Raw genomic sequence first — 20,036 nt, 5'->3', positions numbered from 1 at the left:
AATTTGTAAACTACAAAACGTAATCGGTTATTGTTCATTCCGTTTTGGTGTTTCATTCCGATTTATATGGTTTCAATAAGCTTAAGACCCTTCAAACATTAATGTGATAGGTATATTAAAGTCTGTTTTACAAAAGGATGGAACTGTTTTGCTTTCAAAGTCGTACTATAGTGATATATGTCATGTACAGATTTCCACTCCACCAGTTAATTTCTTCTTTTACACGTGCTTTTGAAACTTCCTGTTTAAACATCGCAAGTTTTAAAATTGTTTTTTGAGTGAATTAAACTTATTTTAACAATCATGAAGCGTTCCAGAATCATTTTCAAGCAGTTTCTTCTTCTCTTTGATAATGGAAAATAGGTTTTCTCAAGAAATACCGCAAACGATCACAGAGGAATTGCAACGTACAAGTCGACAAGTTGGCATCTGGTTAAATTGGCATCTAGTCAAATCGGCACCTATTTGACGTCAATTCGGCATCCAATAATATTTGTTATAATATTTTCTATTCAATTAATTAATAACTGTTACCAAGTACATAGTGAATATGTTGTTGTGTATTAAGGTAAACAACGAAACCAAAGTGAATATGTTGTTGTGTATAAAGGTAAACAACGAAGCCCTTACCTACATAGTGAATATGTTGTTGTGTATTTAGGTAAACAACGAAACCAAAGTGAATATGTTATTGTGTATAACAGTAAACAATGAAGCCCTTACCCAAGCTGTTGTTTTAACAATTAGACAATTATTAAAATAAAATGGAAAACTATGAGTCCCTTTCAATAAATCAAACTTTCAGGCCAAATAATTAGCACATTTAAGGTGGTTTTTTTTCAGTAAAGTTTTAACAGCATTAAACCAACAATCCTGTAAAATGCCCAACTGGTTAAAATAATGCATAAAAATATCCAATATCTCATGTATTAGTCCAAATAATTATGATGTCTGGCAAGGCTATTTTTTTTTCTGGGACGCCTTCCTACGACGTTCGTAGAAAGGCTTTGTAGGAAGGCGTCCCAGAAAATAATTAACATAGCCTTGCGGTCATAGGAAGGTGTCCCAGAATTTTTTTTTAAAAATCTTGCCAGACGTAATTATTATTTGGACTACTCATATATATATATCATTAAAAAAACACCAAAAAAGTCATTTAGTTGAGAAAAATTGTACATAAACACCCAAAAATGTGAAAGTTTAATAGTATTTAACTCTTTTTGCTTAAATACTGAAAAAATTCTGGCAACCCCTTTCTTATTTTTACTCTTTTTGCTGTAAATTCTGTTAAAAAAATATATTTAACATGGGTGACAAATTGACTATATCAGGTGTCGATTCAACCAGGTGCTGATTTGTCCAGGTGCCAATTTAACCAGGTGCCAGTTTGACTAGAATTCTTTGACAAATGTTTGAAGTAACCTCAGTTACTTAATATTTTGTGGGAGAAGGGGGTTCAGACTATGTGGTATCAGGTCTGTTCGCGCCTAATACACTTTCTCACCCTACACGTTCGCACCTCGCACGTTCGCACCCAAGGTCCGTTCGCAATCTAAGCATTCGCGCCCAATTTTAATTCAAATACAAGTTGAATAATTGGAAAATCTTGATTATTGTTTTAAATTGCTTTGGTGTAAATACTGAATGTATGTATAGCTTGGTATGAGTAAAAAATTTTAAAGGAAAAACACAAAAGATAATTGTTTTTAACAGCTTGGTCCCTTCGATCTGAAACAACGAAACAATAAAATATAGGAACCAAAATATAGCAATCCACTATTATAACCAAAACATGATAACATTTATTTAACACACAGAAAAAAACATAAGCAGAATCTCACTCCATTTTGAAACAAGTCAATGAAACAAAGTTATAGCAATACACTAACCAAAACATGATTAAGAGTTATTCAACACAAAATAAAACGTTGACAAAATACCACTTTATTTAGAAAGGATTATTATTATTTTTAACAATACGCTATCCAAAACATGATTAAGATTTATTCAACACAAAAAAAAATTCTGTCTCACTTTATTTTGAAACAATGACAACAATTATACTTATAAGAAAACACTTGCTTACAGAGTTATTAAACACAAAACCAATTAAGATTGGGTGCGAACATGTAGGGTGTGAAAGTGAAAGGGGGCAAACATGTAGGGTGTGAAAGTGAAAGGGGCGAACAGACCCCGATTCAGACTATGTACTAGTGAGAAATATGTGTGTTGCGTTTCGGTGTTGTGTCGTTGTTCTCCTCTTATATTTAATGCGTTTCCCTCGGTTTAAGTTTGTTACCCCGATTTTGTTTTTTGTCCATGGATTTATGAGTTTTGAACAGCGGTATACTACTGTTGCCTTTATTTATACAAGCCTTTCTACGGTATTTATTTGTACAATTCAGGTAGTTTTGACCTATTCATTTGTCTTAAAAAAAAACAGCCAGTTGTCACCTTCACTTCACACACACACATATACGAATATCAATTATATGCTTACGAGGCATGTTGCATTGTTAAACTAATTAAGGTATGTGAAAATCAAGACTTGCATAAAAACTATCCCAATATTAGAGACAGTGGCGCCATTTTTCTTCAGAGCTTTCAGCTCTTTGGTTAAATTCTTTGCTTAGATATTGATCAACCAAATAACATGGCCGTTGTTGCTAAAAATAGAATTTTTAAATAACTTAACATTTTTTGGCTTACATGTATATGTAAAAAAAAAAGTGAAGTTTGTAAAGGCAAAACATACAATGTAAATTGACAGTGAAAAGTGGACCTCTATAAAAGTTATTCCACTTGAAAAAATACTTTTCCCCTGGTTTGCAGATTTTGCAGGAACTAATAATGTCATAGTTATGTGGACTTTTTAATTAGATGTCATATGGTCTTTATGTATTATTAGGTTGCTGTCTCATAAGGATTTACCCTAAATCTTCTTGAATTAGTAAATAAAGAGATGATTTTACAAGACTTTGCCTTCTGATCTATTATAGAATAAACAAAACAATTTAGGGTGGAATAAGTATATAAATTAAAAATGATTGAATTTGTTCATACTTTGCCAAAACGTAGATATATTGATAAATATTCAATAAATAGAATACAAATGATAGGTCACCTGGTGTTTTCCCAATCTACAGGTTGTGACAAAATGATATGCCAAAAACATCGTTATGTGATTAGAAGCTTAATTCAATGATAGAATTGTAACATAAAATATGAGCAGATAGTTTTAAGAAAATGCTTTGAGAATATCAAAAGAAAAGATATGGTCACTGTACATTTTTTTCCGGCTAAAATACAAAATAGCAAAATTTCATATTGATTCCTCAGTAATATTTGCCATGCTTTTATAATAGCAAAACATTGTAACCAGATAGGTGTCACAAAAATAAAAACTTGATAGCATTATTGCAAATTGAGAAATGATTGTGTGCTTTATCATTCGGATCTTTTTAAAAATTGATTAAAATGCAAGACTAATTATTGCAATTTCAGGAACATCTGCGTACATACTTTTGTATGAAATAAAAGAGTGTGAATTCTTGTTATTGCAAAAGTCAACCAGTCACCAATAACTTTCATAGGGGTCCACTGTCCAATGTCAATTTAAATTAAAAAAATGCAATAAATTTTGAATTAACTGTAACAAACTTACATTATTTGTATGTAGCATTTCCAGAAACAGCATTAAGTTAACTTGCATTTGTATTGATTGTTCAATTATGCACATAATAATTTCTGAATATACAGTTTAACATCAGAATATATACATTTATACATTCATGCAACATCCTAAACCATGCAAACTTAGTAACTTAGTAATATATTGAGATTTTTTTCATATTTTAACATTTCAGCTTAATGATCAATCACCTGGCAGCACTGGCATGTGAGGATACATCTTATGACCAACCAATCAACAAATCATCAACAAAACCAGAAGAACCAAAACAGATCTTGCCAAAGCATAATGTTTTATATAATGACTATTTAAAAGAGAATGATAATAAAGATTATATTATTTAACTAATTCTTTAATAAAGGATTATTAAAGTCAAGAAGAGAATATGTAGTTTTTCAATGGCAAGTTTGGAACTTAGTACATTTTTATCTGTTAAATATTACCCTACCGGAGCACCTGAGATCTCCCCTAGTTTTTAGTAGGGTTCGTGTTGCTTATTCTTTAGTTTTCTATGTTGTATCATTCATGTGTACTATATATTGTTTATCTGTTTTTATGCCCCACCTACGATATTAGAGGAGCATTATGTTTTCTGGTCTGTGCCTCCGTTGGTTCGTCTGTTCGTCCGTTCGTTGGTCCCGCTTCATTAAAGTTTTTGGTCAAGGTAGTTATTGATGAAGCTGAAGTCCAATCAACTTGAAACTTAGTACACTTGTTGCTTATGATATGATCTTTCTAATTTTAAAGCCAAATTAGACTTCTGACCCCAATTTCACGGTCCACTGAACATAGAAAATGAAAGTGGGAGTTTCAGGTTAAAGTTTTTGGTCAAGGTAGTTTTGGATGAAGCTGGAGTCGAATCAACTGGAAACTTAGTACACTTGTTGCTTATGATATGATCGTTCTAATTTTAAAGCCAAATTAGACTTTTGACCCCAATTTCACGGTCCACTGAACATAGAAAATGAAAGTGTGAGCTTCAGGTTAAAGTTTTTGGTAAAGGTAGTTTTTGATGAAGTTGAAGACCAAACAACTTGAAACTTAGTACACATGTTCCATGATCTTTCTAATTTTAATGCCAAATTAGATTTTTTACCCAATTTCACGGTCCATTGAACATGGAAAATGATAGTGCGAGTGGGGCATCCGTGTACTTAGAACACATTCTTGTTCTTTTTCATTTTTAGCCATGGCATTGTCAGTTATTTTTGATTTATGAGTTTGACTCTCCCTCTGGTATCTTTCGTCCCACTGTAAAGGGTTATTTCTGTAAATCAAACTTTATGATCAAAATAATTATACATATTTTTGTGAGTTGAAGAACAATTTTCATTAAAATTGATTTCTTGGTTTTAACAATCATCCATGCATCCTCTCTCTGAGTTATAAGATGTGTTATTATTGCCAATGAGACAACTCTCCACCAAGGACCAAATAACCTAGAAGTTCAGCAACTATAGGTCAACTTGTGGCCATTAACAATGAGTTTAACCCACAACGCAAGCTATATAAGGCCAAGAAATGAAAACTTAAAACAATGCAAACGCAAAAGCCAACTGCCTAATTTATGTCCATACAAAAAATGATATGATAAACAGTAACATAGGACAAAGACTGAATTACTGGCTTCTGACTTTGGGCAGACACATACAGAATATTGTAGGGTAAAACATGCCACCGATCAGTTTTAGAAACAAAAACTCATCTCAATAAGCTGCATTTCACTACTTTAAACCATGATTACATGTATTATCAGCCCTCAGCCTAAAAAATGGACGAAAGATACCAGGGGGATAGTCAAATAAAGGCAACAGTAGTATACCACTGTTCAAAATTCGTAAATCTATGGACAAAACACAAAATCGGGGTAACAAACTAAAACTGAGGGAAACGCATTAAATATAAGAGGAGAACAACGACACAACGTTAAAATGTAACACACACAGAAACGGACTAAGCATTAGACAAAATCCGATGAGAATAACAAATATAACATCAAAACCAAATACATGAATTTGAGATAGAAAAGTACCGTGATCTCATAGATTAAAAATAAACTGAAAACACCATGGCTAAAAATGAAAGACAAACCGACAAATAATAGCACAGATGACACAACATAGAAAACTAAAGACTTAGCAAAACGAAACCCCACTAAAAACTGGGGGAAATTCAGGTGATCTGGAAGGATAAGCAAATTCTGCTCCACCTGTGGTACCAGGATTATAATTTAGTACACCAGACGCACGTTTCGTCTACATAAGACTTATCAGTGACAAAAGACACTGACAGAAAACACAACACTAGAATATTTACTTTAAATCCAAATGCTGCTGAAATATTCAGTCTGGTATGCGGTTTAAATAGAACAAAAGAATTCGAACTCAATGTGAATATTCAGCATTCACAAAATAGTAGGTAACTGAGACAAAGTCAAACACCATTGCAAAAGAAGATTATCCCCGGCTTAGTATATATCTAGGATTTTGATTGGTTAACGCACGTCCTTACAAAACCCATAGCCCCTGGATGTTGCTAACCCATATCCCCGGACGTTGCTAACCATTATCCCGGGGAACATCACGCAAGTTTTCCTTAGTTCCATGATTGCTCCTTGTGGAATATTGAATTCTGTAGATTATCCATGATGTTTGTAATTAAATATATAATTCATTAACGATTTTGTACTATTATGCCGATCATTTACACTCATTTCATTAAATGCATTACATGACTGCCACATTTTCAAAGAATGGGACTACTGACCTAGCTATGCAAATAACCATCGTTGACGTCACACCATCTATGACGTAACTCTCACAACATTGAGCTCCGAATTTTACTCAATCCAGTTTCTCTGTCTCCGTATTAAAAAAGTCTTATATTTGAAAACCTGTAGGGTTCTACCAAAGGTAGTACCCTACACCCCGTAAAAAGTATGTAAAATTTTCAAATTTCAATAAAACTTTTTTAGATAATGACAAAAACGTTATTTTCACATTACACTTTGTACCCGAATTTCCATAAAACTCGCCCGATTCGGACTAAGACCGGGGATAAATTCGTTATCTACGTTCATATCCGTAGATATGGGTATTTTAACACCCTTCAGTACCCTGTACACCCTTCGGCTACGCATCATGGTGTACTAGGGGTACTTTAGGGTGTTAAAATACCCATATCTACGGATATGAACGTAGATAACTTATAATATTTTGACGTATAACAGATCAAGCAGAACATATCCAGTCTCAAACCTGGGAAGACATCTGAAGCTACTAAAGGTTCGAAATGCACTTGTCATTGTGTCACTTAAAAGTCACATTATTTGCTATCAAAGTTATCAATAGTAAAAGGTGGGTTTTTGTTTTGGAGAATGAACCATACCTGATCAAAACATAAACAAACTATATTTGATGGGTTCTCTTCTTTATTGAGAAGACACCGACATAAAACACAAGCACTTGAATATTGTTTGAGATATATGTATTTTAAGCTGCTGAAATATTTGAATATAAAAATAAAAAGTTCACATAGAGAAAGTAATTGTCAATCTGGTACTAAAATGTTCATAAGACTATGAACGTCAAGTCTATGTGCACGGCAAAATAGGAGGAAGAACAAGTCAAGAGCCATGTTTTTGTTATCCTTTGACTATCATAATCGATTGTCCTTTTGTTGTTTAGACTGTATTAGGCCGTTGGTGTTCTGGTTCATATAGTTATACATTTTGTTCTGTTCAAGCATGTCTGTTATTGCCTTCTTTGTGGTATAGAGTTTGCTTATTGTTGAAGTAGATGATCTATTGTTACCTGCATCTACCTCAGCATCGTTTTTTTAACTTTTGATCCTTTATGGGTTTTTTTGCTCTTGAACATTTGTAAATGCTATTAGGCTTTTAAATATTTTGATATTGTGCATCACTTAAGTGATAATTATTGTCGAAATGCATATATATCTAAGAGTGCAATGTAGTTGGTAAAATTAATTATGTTTTGGTCTCATTTGCAATCATACCACATCTTATTAGTTTAAACATATTTTATTTGCTGAATTAAAGCAAAATGGATTAGAAACAAGTAAATCATATTTTTTATTAAGTCTTCTCCATAATACAATATATAATTATAATAATAGTATAATATAATGAACATACAAGTAAAACCAATAGTTTATAGAATATAAGATTATATATCATCAAAAAATAAAAGGGAGAGAAAAAATAAGCATAAAAAGTTTGAAAAATAAAATAATTTGTTGTTGATGGTGTTGATGATGATCTTGTCAGCATCAATAAAGCTTAATGAAGGCACAATTTATTGTGCATATGATATTCTCTTTTTCGTTTCTGAAGATAGATAAGATCCTCATGATAACTTTTCATTTAAATTATTCAATGAGTTCAGAGATAAAGTGTGTTAATATATTGTCTGATGTGCATATTTCATACATGTTAACTTCTCTCTGATACACATCAATTAACTCATTTAGTAGTTAAAATAGTTGAGTAATTTTAGGTGAAGTGAAAATGCTGTGAAGTGAAATGATTTATCACCTAAAAAACTAAACAACAATATACATTTGCATGATTATGAAATTCTAACAATGATTGACAATATTATATATAAAACATTAAAAAATAGAGAAAACTATGATTACTGTTGAAATACATTGAAAGGTAAATTCACTAAAAAAATCCATACATATATTTATGCATTTACATTGTATTTAACATGTTCAATGGCATGAACTTCATTTAGGGGTGCTACAGGAATGCAAACAAAAAACGTATGCTACAAGTTGATCCTATTGATATCTGTGAGCAGCGGTACATCGGTGAATTTATATACATGAATGAGTACTACATAAAAAATGATGTAAAAAAATTATCATAAAAATGAGTTCAAGACTAATTTGACTTGAACAATTAATTGTTTAGGTTATTCTTTGTTAAGACTGAAATCAAGGGGATGACCAAGTGAGTATAAATAGAAATTTCAAGCTTAAGTTTTTTACTTGGTGATTTCAAGGAAAACTTTAGTATCCATATGATTACTTTAATTCTAGTTTACATAACTTTACTAGAAAGCATTAAATGCTACTTTGACAGTGTCATCTTATTTCCTGAATAAAAAAACAAAAGAGGATTGGGACTGTTACTTCTTCATCGAAACTAGAAACAAGTCAGCTTATGTAGAATGATGCAGTCTGAATGCTGCACTTGTTATGTTGAATTTATCTATGTCTGCAGCTTGACGAAACAGTGCACTTGGTAATAAATCACAACCATAACCTAACACACGTAACATTTGTAAAACTATTCCAAATAAAATATAGTCAAACACAAATAATTCTCCTGCATATTTTGTATGATCTAGTTGCTGGTTATCAAAAACTATTGCATTCAACTGTTTTGCACAATGAATACATGATTCCAAGTCTTCGAGATGATAACTACATAGAAAATGTATGAAATGTGTAAATGTTAGAGATTGAAGGATGATAGGATATTTCATGACATCAGTATTGAGCTCTGCTGGGCTTAATAACGAGTTTTGTGCAAACAAGACATTGGAATTTGTTATTGTTTTCGACAATGACATACGCTTCAGTTTCTGTGTATGTCTTAATGTAATCTTTGACAATGTTGATTCAATTGTAAATTTGGTCAAAGTGTAATTTATTATATCTTTTGATTTTAAATAATGTTTGTGACAGTAGAAGAAAAAGGCCAATATAGCCCACCCAGATACAGCATCCGAATTTACACCAACCAGCAACTGACTTAGGTTATGTTTGTAGATTTTGTATCGTTGTTTATTGTTTGGGTTATCTATATGCGTTAGTTTAAGAGGTATTCTTTGATATTCATATGAAATAAGAAGTGTTAAGATACATCTAGATAATTCTGTTTTACAATGATGCAGCAAAGTGTATAACATGCATGAAATGATGAAATTTGTAGTGGGCATAAAAGACACTGGTGAATATAAATCTTGCTGGTTCATTACCGTTTTCATTACTGTCATATTTCCACACACTGATCTTGTAGTTTCACATGGGAACCTTCTGTAATCATGAATAGTCTCTGATGCAGAAAAAATCTGAATTCCTGTTTGATATGAATTCTTAAGGATGTTGATTAATGTGTTCTGGTTTTTACTATTAAACCTTAAATAGAACAAATTGTTATCAGGAATGAAATAATGTAATAATGTTGAATATTCTATACAGTATATTAACCTTTGTAAACAGGCCATGAAACAGGGAATGAAATTGTCTGGTCTCCAAACTGATGTTTCAGTTTCTTCTGAAATCCAAAACAAAAGGGTTTTCAGAAAGTATGAACATAGCAAACCTTTAACAACTTGGTTTTTATCTATTATTTCTTTTACTAATATTTTTAATAAAGCATAACATAGCAACTGTGTATGACTGAAAGAATAGATAAGTATTTTTTCTGCTACAGAAAATGAAATTCGCCACTGAAGATGTTCAGTTATAGATCCCTTATTGCCAATTGGAACAAATAGGACACCATATGAAGTTATTTTGGAAATAAGTCCAGGTGGAGGCCATGTTGAACGTGGCCGAGAGATCCATGATTTTGCTTGAGTGACCCACTGATCACATTTTAGACAAAATGCCAAATCACCCTTACCAGAACAGTCTGTTAAGCAAGGACCATGAATATTATTAAGCATCGAAAGAAAATCAATGTTTTCTTTTAATAGCTGTGATTTGTAAAGCTCACTCGAAATAAAGTTCTCTCCTCTGTGTTGTTGTATCATTTGTTGAACGAAATATGATAGATTATCAAACATAGTATTTAATCGTAGATGTGTAAAACATGGAGATGTGTCCTCAATGTCCATGAAAAATTGTAACCTCTGATCCTTGACATCATTCTTTCCTGGTTCATATACTACAAAAAGAGAACTGATATACATTAAATCAAGATCACTACCTTTAACATCAAGACCTTCTCCCCTACTTCCAATAGTCATTATATACGTTTCTTTTTCGGAACATGCAAGGTCACTAAATATAAATGACAGTCGTCTAGCTCTTACTACTTCCACTGATCCAATCTTCTGATTTAGATATTTATAAAAATGCAAGGACTCTTTGTTACTGTGAGACATACTTGTCTTTAATTTAATAGGGATTCTAAACTATCAAGATACTAGTCTTCTCTGTTTATCCTTGAAACTATTTCTAGATGAAACTGATATGTGTAGATTGTCTCTGGTATCTGGATGATACTATATGATTGTCTTTTACCCTTGTAATGGTTTCTGGATGGTACTTTATTGTTGTTTAGATAGTCTTGTATTCTTGTAATGGTTACTAGATGGTACTGTATTGTTGTCTTGATAGTCTTTTATCTTTGTGATGGTTTCTAGATGGTACTGTAGTATTGTTTGGATAGTCTTTTATTATTGCAGTTGTTTCTAGATGGTACTGTATTATAAGGTGGTCTTTTTTTGCAGTGGTTTCTATATGGTACTGTTCTATTGTCTAGATTAGTCCTTCTAGCTTTGTAATGGTCTCTCGATGGTACTGTATTATTGTCTAGATGGTACAGTAGTATATTTTAGATAGTCGTTAATTCTTGCAGTGCTTTTTAGATGGTACTGTATTATCAGGTAGATAGTCTTTAATTCTTCCAGTGGTTTCTGGATGGTACTGTATTATCAGGTATATAGCTTTTATTCTTTTAATGGTATGTGATGATTTTATTTTTATTTCCCTTAAAAAAAAAATTAAAAAAAATGTTTACTTTACTTGCACATGTTACATGACTTATATATTGAAGTTAAGACAGTTACGTGTATAAAAGAAGAGGAAATTATGTAGCTAAACTTGTGATGGCAGTTTTCTATTATTAAATTATTTAATGGAGCCTTAATTAGATACGATTTCTTATAATAATCATATATGATGTAGCTGACACAGCCTTGTATTAATGAGGTCTTGATACATTTTGACATAAGGCCAAAAAGAAATAATACACGTGTTTCCGCTAACGTGTTGAAAAAAATGGGAAAGTATGTAGGCAACATCATTTTACGTCACACACATTTTTAGCTGGTTACTATTAGGAAATCAGTCTGACGTTAACAAAATCGCATAAAAAGTGTTAGAGTAGGCACTCAAAATTAGAGTAGGTAAGGTAAGCGGAAACACATTTTTTTTCTCACTTATTTTAAACATATCTATCATGTCTATACGGTCTGGGTAGAGAGGTCCTTCATTTCTTTATTTGTATTCTTTCATTCCAATATTCTCTAGTTTCTTTTATCCATTTATCCCATTATTCCCTATTCCTTATATTTTAACATCCTGTTATTCTTCATTTCTAATTTGCTTTGCCTGAGTGTTCTTATTCTTCACTTAATTTTATACTCCTGTCAAAATTTTGACGGGGCATATTATGGTATACAAATGTCCGGCGTCCGTCTGTCTGTCAGTCGGTCCGTCTGAGGGTCTTAGTGTCTGTCCGGCGTCCACATGTCGCACGACTTACCCTGCTTTCATGAAACTTAACACTGTTGTTTCTTATGATGGTTAAACGATCTGTATTATGTATACTTTTTGTTGAAAATTAGATTAAAACGTTTTGAGTTACTTTGTAACTAAAACAGGGCGGTGTTTTTTTTCACATGTCGCGCCATATCTCAAAAGATTTTTTATATTAATTAAAATTTTACAATCTTCTTATTTTTATTAATCTAAAGATTTGTATACTAGTACTTTTTGGTGATGATTCAAAATTTTGTTTAAGAGTTATTGTTTTTTTTTCACATGTCGATCCGTTTCTCAGAAACTATTTATGTTTAATGCATAAACCTTCAAATACTTAGGATCTGTATACTCTTTCGGGATGATACCTTATTTTCTTTTTGAGTTATTGAATTTTTATTGAGCTTTTTGGTAAAAAAAAACCATGTAATTTTTTTTCTCTCTCTTATTAGAATTCCTATTGAACAGGAATAAGGAATGAGTCAGGATATTATCTATCTTGTATAAAGCCTATCAAGATCCTCATCTATTGGGGCTGGCATAATTTAAAAAAAAAATCGTATTATCAAACATTAGAGGTTGACAATTTGTTTTTATTGTCAATATATCTACCAGATCAATGAAAGGTTTATGGTGTAATGTATAATGTTTGGATGTACATGTATAGTAAGGGAAATTACTCTAAAATTATAGAACATTTACATAGATTTAATGAAGGGAATCTGTTTTAGAATCATAACAAACAACTTTTCCTTGTTTGATATTTGATAAATTTTTGTATATTAGTACTTTTTCATAGAATAATATATTTATAATTATTTGAATAAGGAAATATTTATCATAAATATATATTCTTAATACGTTGATGTGAAAGGCGTTATACTTACAGGGATTTCCCAAATTTTGTCATTAAGTAGTAGTACAAGTGTAGTGATGAAATTTCCTCTCACTGAAGTATGAACTTATAAATATTTCTTGTTACTGAAACAGGAAGATAATGTTGATTTAGTAACACATCTAAACTATACACGTTATTGTCATGATCATGATGATTGTTCATTTAACAGGACAAATTTTAATTGTCTTATAATTAGAAATTTTGTATTAAATATGTAGAAATCCTTTTAAAAAAAAATAATTAAAATGATAACATTATAACATCCTTAAAATCGCACATCAGTCATTGTCAGTAGAATCTTTCAAATCATCAAACTCAAAACATCAATATTAAATTCAGCTATTCAACAAGAATTTATTGTACATTTTCAATATTTATCTATTATAAATATTTATAAACTGTTATCACAGAGATATGTCTCACCTATTTGTCATTTTGATTATGCAAATGTTGAAATCAAAATAGCAATACTTTAACATCTTACACAAGTTATGCAAATATTCAACGTCAATGAACCATCATGACTGAGTTACATGGCTAAACAATCTCCATGTAAATGAGATGTGCCAATGCTAATACAACTGCATAACAAATGACTTTGACTAATTATAAGTCGTTCCCAACCCTAAATACAAACATTAATTTGTAAACTTTTTAAAAGTTTCAAAGTCAATGAACCATGACGAAGGGATGGGGCTATTTAATCCCAGGGAAACGATACTAGCAAATGCCAATAAATTTGCATACCAAATATCAATGACATAACATTAACAGTTCATCTTAAATTGATCTAATCACAAACTAATACATGTAAACTAAGATCAGTTTCAACGTCATTAGACTGTGACTTAGGGACGAGGCAAAATATTCCCCATGGAAATGAGATGTGCCAAAATGAATACAAATTAACATTGGCCTACCACTAATGGTTCCCCTGAACTGACCTAATCACAAACTAATACATGATAACTAAGAAAAAAGTTCAAAGTCAATAGACCATGACTAAGGGGGCGGAGCCAAATTATCTCCTCTAAATGACATTAATTTGACATGTGCTGTTCTGATTGCTCATGAGCAAGTACAGAATCCAATCTGAAATTTGACGATCCAGTTAAGAAAATACATTTTCTATCTAGGTCTGTCACCACAGGCACTTGTTTCTATCCATACGAAGGTCGACTATCTATATAAATAGAAGCTTCTATTTATATGGATAGTCAGTGACCTTCGTATGGATAGAAACAAGTGCCTGTGTCGGTCACTGCAAAATTTTCACATATTGTACAGTTCATTAAATTCCGATCTACTATATAATGCAACCATTCATGATATTTTTCTCATGATTTTTGGTATTTGCGTTTCCTTTTGTCACTTTCGTATACTTTATTTCGATCTTCCTTTTGATTTTCAGTTATCTTATTTTTTTTCCCGGCGATTTAACTCCTTCCAAAAATTTCCACATTTTATATTGTTGTGGACGCTCACCCGAGATATTAATTAACTTGCTCAATTATAATACCCCCAGTACCGTGTAATTGATTTCAAAGGTAAATTGTTTTGTAAACAAACGGAGATTGCGATGCAATCAGTGATTTTTATCGACAAATTTCTACTGGTCCGCCGGACCACCAGCTGACAAAATCTACTGGTCCGACTCAAATTTTACTAGTCCCGGACTACCGGGCTAGCTCTAACTTCGAACCCTGGTTCCAACCCACCGAACCCACCCCTGGATCCGCCACTTCCGCCAATGTGCACCTGTCTTTTATTTTTTGGTTTGCTCTAAGTTGTTTTTATCTTCTTTTTATGAACTTTGTCTTACATTGATTATTTGTTTTTGATTTCCCGATTGGTTATTCTACATACTTAAGTTTAAATTTTTATACGATTGCAAAATATATATTATGCGGTCGAATATTGGTATCCCGCCGTCGTTGTCCGCTGAAGACGCTGTCCGAAGACATTTGGTTTCCAGAAAATATCCTTAGTGTATGTGAATAAAAATCTTTGAATTTCAAACACAAGGTTCATTACCACAAAATTTTGGTTGTTATTGATTTAGGGGGTTATGGTTCCAGTATTTTAGTAATTAGGGGCCAAACAATGGCCAAGATAAGCATATTTTTCATTTCCAGACAATAAGTTGTATTAAAGTGAATGTATCTCTCTGAAATTATACCATAAATTTCCAGACCACAAAGGGATAGTTAGGATGGGGTTTGGGGAGTTATTGCTCAAACCGTTTAGGAATGGGGCCAAAAAAGTAGGAAAAACGGGTTTCCTGGTAAAATGACAATTTTTGGTTGAGGCTTAGAAACGGGAAAATGCGAGGTTTTAAATTGGTGTTCCATAAATGCATGTAGTTTTCAATTCACAGTATTTCTGCATATTCATATATCAAAACAAACCGAGTGAGGTCATAGTTTGCATAATTTTAACTGAGTCAAAGCATGCAAAGTATCTCTTAAATATATTTGCTATCTTTACTCATAACATATTTACTTTACCTACCCCCTAATCTAACTTCAGTCATGTAATCATTTGTTCTTAGTGAATAAACTTCAGTATCTTTCCAACTCTCACGTAGAAAATATCACTTGTAAGAGATAATGATTTACTATATATAGACATAAAAACAAAATTTCCAAGTAATTAAGTGTCAGATTGATGAACAGATGATAAATATATATATTATTATATCTAATATAGCAAGAAATATATATAATCCATTTGAGAACTTAACATATCATAATCATAATTGACAATGAATGAAATGAGATATACCGTTATACCTCATTAAATCTTTCATTTGAGCATTTAACATATCAGAACAGTAATCGACATAATTGTCATTTGATTAGTTTTGTTGTTGATTTGCTGTCTCAATTAGTTATAACGGTTACTATAATTATAATAATTTGATAACCACTGACATTAAGTTTTTAGACTTTATTGGACTAGAAAATGAAGTTGGTCGGATAAAACTACCTTTTTAGCTAAATTAACCTGGGCCGAAGGTCACCTGGCTAAGACACAAGAACACTTTGCCTCTGTCTTTTGTCATCCATTGAAAAATTGTTAACAGCAAAAAAAATAAATAAAAAAAATTGATCAACAAAACAAGATCAACAAATAAATCAACATAAATTTTTAATTTCTATGCCATTTGGTGACTGGTTGAGAGTTGTATCTTTGGCATCTTATCATATCTCTTTAGTTTTATATTGCTAAATTTGTCAGATAAGTTATATGAGTTATTGCCCTGAAGTGATGATTTTTACATTGTTTCAAGTTTTGGTAAAATTCTAGAATATGTAGAGACAACCTTGGTCTGGCGAGGGCTTTTTTTTTCAGTATAAAAGATGATTTTTCTTTTTTATACGCAGTCAAAATTTTGACGGGACGTATTATGGTATACAAATGTCCGAATGTCCGTCCTTCCGTCTATATACTTTTTGGTGAAAATAAGATTAAAACTTTTTATGGCACTTTTTAACTACAACAGGGGGTTGTTGATTTTTTTTACATGTCGCGCCCGATTTTTGATATTGCTTAAAACTTTACAAACTTCTTAGTTATATTAACCAAAAGATCTGCATACTTTTTGGTGATGATTCAAAATTTTGTTTTAGAGTAATTGAGTTTTTGGTAAAAAAAAATTATTTTTTTTCACATGTCGAGCCGTTTCTCAGAAACTATTTATGATTATTGCATAAAACTTCACATACTTGTTAGTTATTTTATCTTAGGATCTAGATACTCTTTCGTGATGATACTTTATTTTCTTTTTTCTCTCTCTCTATTATTAGAATTTCTATTGAACAGGAATAATGAATGAGTCAGGATATACTTGGCATGACTTCCTGTACAACCCCCGTGTTATTCCAAAAACATTTATTATTTTTTTCAAGACGACGGGCGTATCATGCACTCATGGCGCCGCTGTTTATTATCCATTATTATCTCTCTCTTGTATAAAGCCTATCAACATCTTCATCTATTGGGGCTGATTAATCATGTAATTATCACATGTTTACATGTGTACATGTAATAAATGAGCGGGAAATAATCCCGTGGAGTAATAACTCTCTACCCAACACTGATAAAATCAAAATGCACACCGATGTGTTGAGCAGCCCTTTAAGCCATGCTATTTCGAGAGAAATTTCTAATGCCATATCAACATCTCAACATGGTTTATTGAACAGTATAAACAGTATAATGGACAGTAAACTGACAAATTTGCAGACCACCTTACAAGAAAGTCAACAAGAAATTTTGCAGACTCAAAAGGCCAAGATGGAAGAAACTCGGACCGATAACTACACTTTTCAGAGGAAAGGCAATGAAAACCAATTCAAGTATGGTGTGAAGGTTCTTACAAAGCTGAAAGAGGCAAAGTCAAGCTTAGAAGTTCATGATTTGACTAGAGCGACCGTACAAAACGCTAAATCCAGGATTTCAGAAGGTATTGACATTGTGCAAGAGAGAAAAAAGTTAATTTAACTTGCAGATTCTTCTTAACTCGATTGGAAAGTGGTAAATGAGTATGTTGCCAACCCAATAGCAGAAGACTCCGAAGATGAGAGAAAAATGTTAAGAGATTAGTCTAGAGCAGAGCGCCAAAGTAAATCAGAGAAAACCAAGAAAAGCATCAAACCTAGACAAGTTCCTTATGCCAGGAATGCAGATAAAGATGATTCCTTCAAGCCTGGAAAGTGTTTCAATTGTGGAAAAAGGCGGCACTGGGTACATAATTGGCCTGATAGACAACAAAAGATAAGTAATTCTTTATATTTATCAAACTTAGATAGTTCAAGCTTATTTTGTAGCTCATGTGCTAATTTTTATTGCAACATTTCTAAAATAAGTAACGCCAATGAGAAGGTTGTGATAACAATTGATTGTTTACCAACTTTTGATCTTTTGATCTTTTGAAAAACCGATTAGTCCAGTAGGTAGATTGAAAAATGCTATTGATGAATGGAGAATAGTCACAGGTAATAAACATATGATTGATGTAAAACAGAATGGGTATAAGATAACTTTCAAAACTCAGCCAGATCATAAAATTATAAGAAATAACAGATCATCTCTTGATAACGCAAGTTTTGTTTAGACAGAAATTGAAACTTTGCTGTCAAAAGGTTGTATATCAGAAGTAAATGAGATACCTTGTGTAGTTAATCATTTGACCGTTGCTTTTAACAAATCGAGCAAACCCAGGCTGGTATTGGATTGTAGACATATAAATCCTCATTTATTTAAATTTAGATTTAAATATGAAGACACAAAGTTAGCAAGGGAAATTTTTCACCAACATGATTTTTTATATGGCTATGATTTAAAGAGTGCTTATTACCATATTGAGATTGTTGAATTGCACAGACAATATTCAAGTTTTGCATGGGAGATATATGGTGCAAATAGATATTTTGTTTTAAATGTCTTGCCATTTGGATTGGCTACAGCTGGTTACATATTTACCAAAGTTCTCAGAGAAGTTGTAAAGTATTTCAGATCTAAAGGCACACAAATTATTATGTTTTAGATAATGGTTTGGGAGGTGGCAAAGATTTTGAATCTTGTCAAAAAAGTAGTCAGTTTGTAAAATTTCAACTTCAAAAGCTAGGTTTTTTAATTGCACATGAAATATGTGTTTGGGATCCATGAAAACATTTGAAATGGTTAGGTTTTATTTGGAATACTGAAACTGGTAGAACATTCGCTAGTTCTGAGAGAATAGATAAAGCAGAGCAAACTGTAAACTATATGCTTTCGGAGATTGGAAAAGGTAAAGTTTTGTTAAAGGCTCGAATTTTAGCGGGCATAGTCGGTCAACTCATATCAATGCAAATAGTATTTGGTGATCTCGTGAGATTGAGAACAAGATTTGTATATGCTTGTGTTAACGGTAGAGCAAGCTGGAATGCATCTGTAAATATCACATCAGAAACTACTGATGAGTTAGAATTTTGGAGAGTTTCTTGCAGAGCAAGGAATAGTAAAAGTGTGAATATAAGCACAGTTGATTTTCACGACAATTTTGATGTCGATTTGTTTTGTGATGCCTCAGATGTAGGCTTTGGTGGTTTTTGTTCCACATATGATCATACCGAGGTAATCGGTAACTTGGAAGGTAATGAACCTTTTGAGAGTTCAACTTGGCGTGAACTTGAATGCATCAAGAGAGTTTTGTATACTCAAGATTCGTTGTTGGAGAACAAATTAGTTCGAGTCAACAGTGACAATCAAAATGTCGCATGTATTTTGACGGTGGGGAGCAAAAATTTGTCACTACAAAAAACTGCGATTAATATTTTCGAATCTTGTGAACAGAAAAACATGAATATTCAGACCCGCTGGGTCCCTCGGGCTCAGAATGTGTATGTAGATAAACTTAGTCGTTATACAGATCACGATGACTGGTCTTTAAACGATGATACATTCAGTTTCTTAAACAATATTTAGGGTTCGTGTCGCATAGACAGATTTGCCACTCATTACAATACACAGTGTTCGCGTTTCAATTCAGTTGTATGGTACCCATGAACTGAAGCAGTTGACAGTTTTAGTCAATATTTGGGAAATGACAAAAAATGGTTGGTACATTGTACCTTCACCTTCTTTGATTGCAAAAACAGTAAACAAAATGTGCAATGAGCGTGCTAATGGTATTTTGGTTATACCAGAATGGAAATCGGCGGCATTTTGGCCTTTACTTTGTGCACAAGAAATTTTCAAGAGTTTTGTTTCAGACGCTATTTATCTTACAAATGACAAAGTTATAGTAAAGGGTGCCGGTAAAAACGGTATTTTCGGGAAATGGCCACTTAAATTAAGATTGATCGCTTTAAATATTATGTTCTAATGATCCATATTTGCGATTTCAAGTCAGGCTTAGGACTGAGGCAACATGTT

The 20,036-nt window shown here is 32.3% G+C and overlaps 2 protein-coding genes across 2 annotated transcripts in view; one reads left to right on the top strand and one right to left on the bottom strand.

The window, feature by feature from the left end:
- The window catches only part of LOC134690821 (transmembrane protein 241-like), a 28,655-nt gene extending 24,580 nt beyond the window's left edge, over positions 1-4,075 (top strand). The window contains exon 15 of the mRNA XM_063550918.1: positions 3,867-4,075. Coding sequence (XP_063406988.1) covers positions 3,867-4,035 — 169 coding nt within the window. The 3' untranslated portion in view covers positions 4,036-4,075. The remainder of the gene's footprint in view (positions 1-3,866) is intronic.
- Positions 4,076-8,880: 4,805 nt separating this feature from the next.
- Positions 8,881-10,836, bottom strand: LOC134689814 (uncharacterized). Its single transcript, XM_063549780.1, has one exon. The coding sequence runs from the start codon at positions 10,834-10,836 to the stop codon at positions 8,881-8,883; it is 1,956 nt and encodes a 651-aa protein (XP_063405850.1).
- Between the last annotated feature and the right edge of the window lie 9,200 nt (positions 10,837-20,036).

Source organism: Mytilus trossulus, chromosome 11 (genome assembly GCF_036588685.1).
Source record: "Mytilus trossulus isolate FHL-02 chromosome 11, PNRI_Mtr1.1.1.hap1, whole genome shotgun sequence".
Lineage (NCBI taxonomy): Eukaryota > Metazoa > Mollusca > Bivalvia > Mytilida > Mytilidae > Mytilus > Mytilus trossulus.
The sequence above is the reverse complement of the archived record's forward strand: the minus strand, read 5'-3'. Positions and strand labels throughout refer to the sequence as shown.

Coding starts and splice junctions, on each gene's coding strand:
- LOC134689814 (XM_063549780.1), bottom strand. CDS start 10,836: ATGTCTCACAGTAACAAAGAGTCCTTGCATTTTTATAAATATCTAAAT.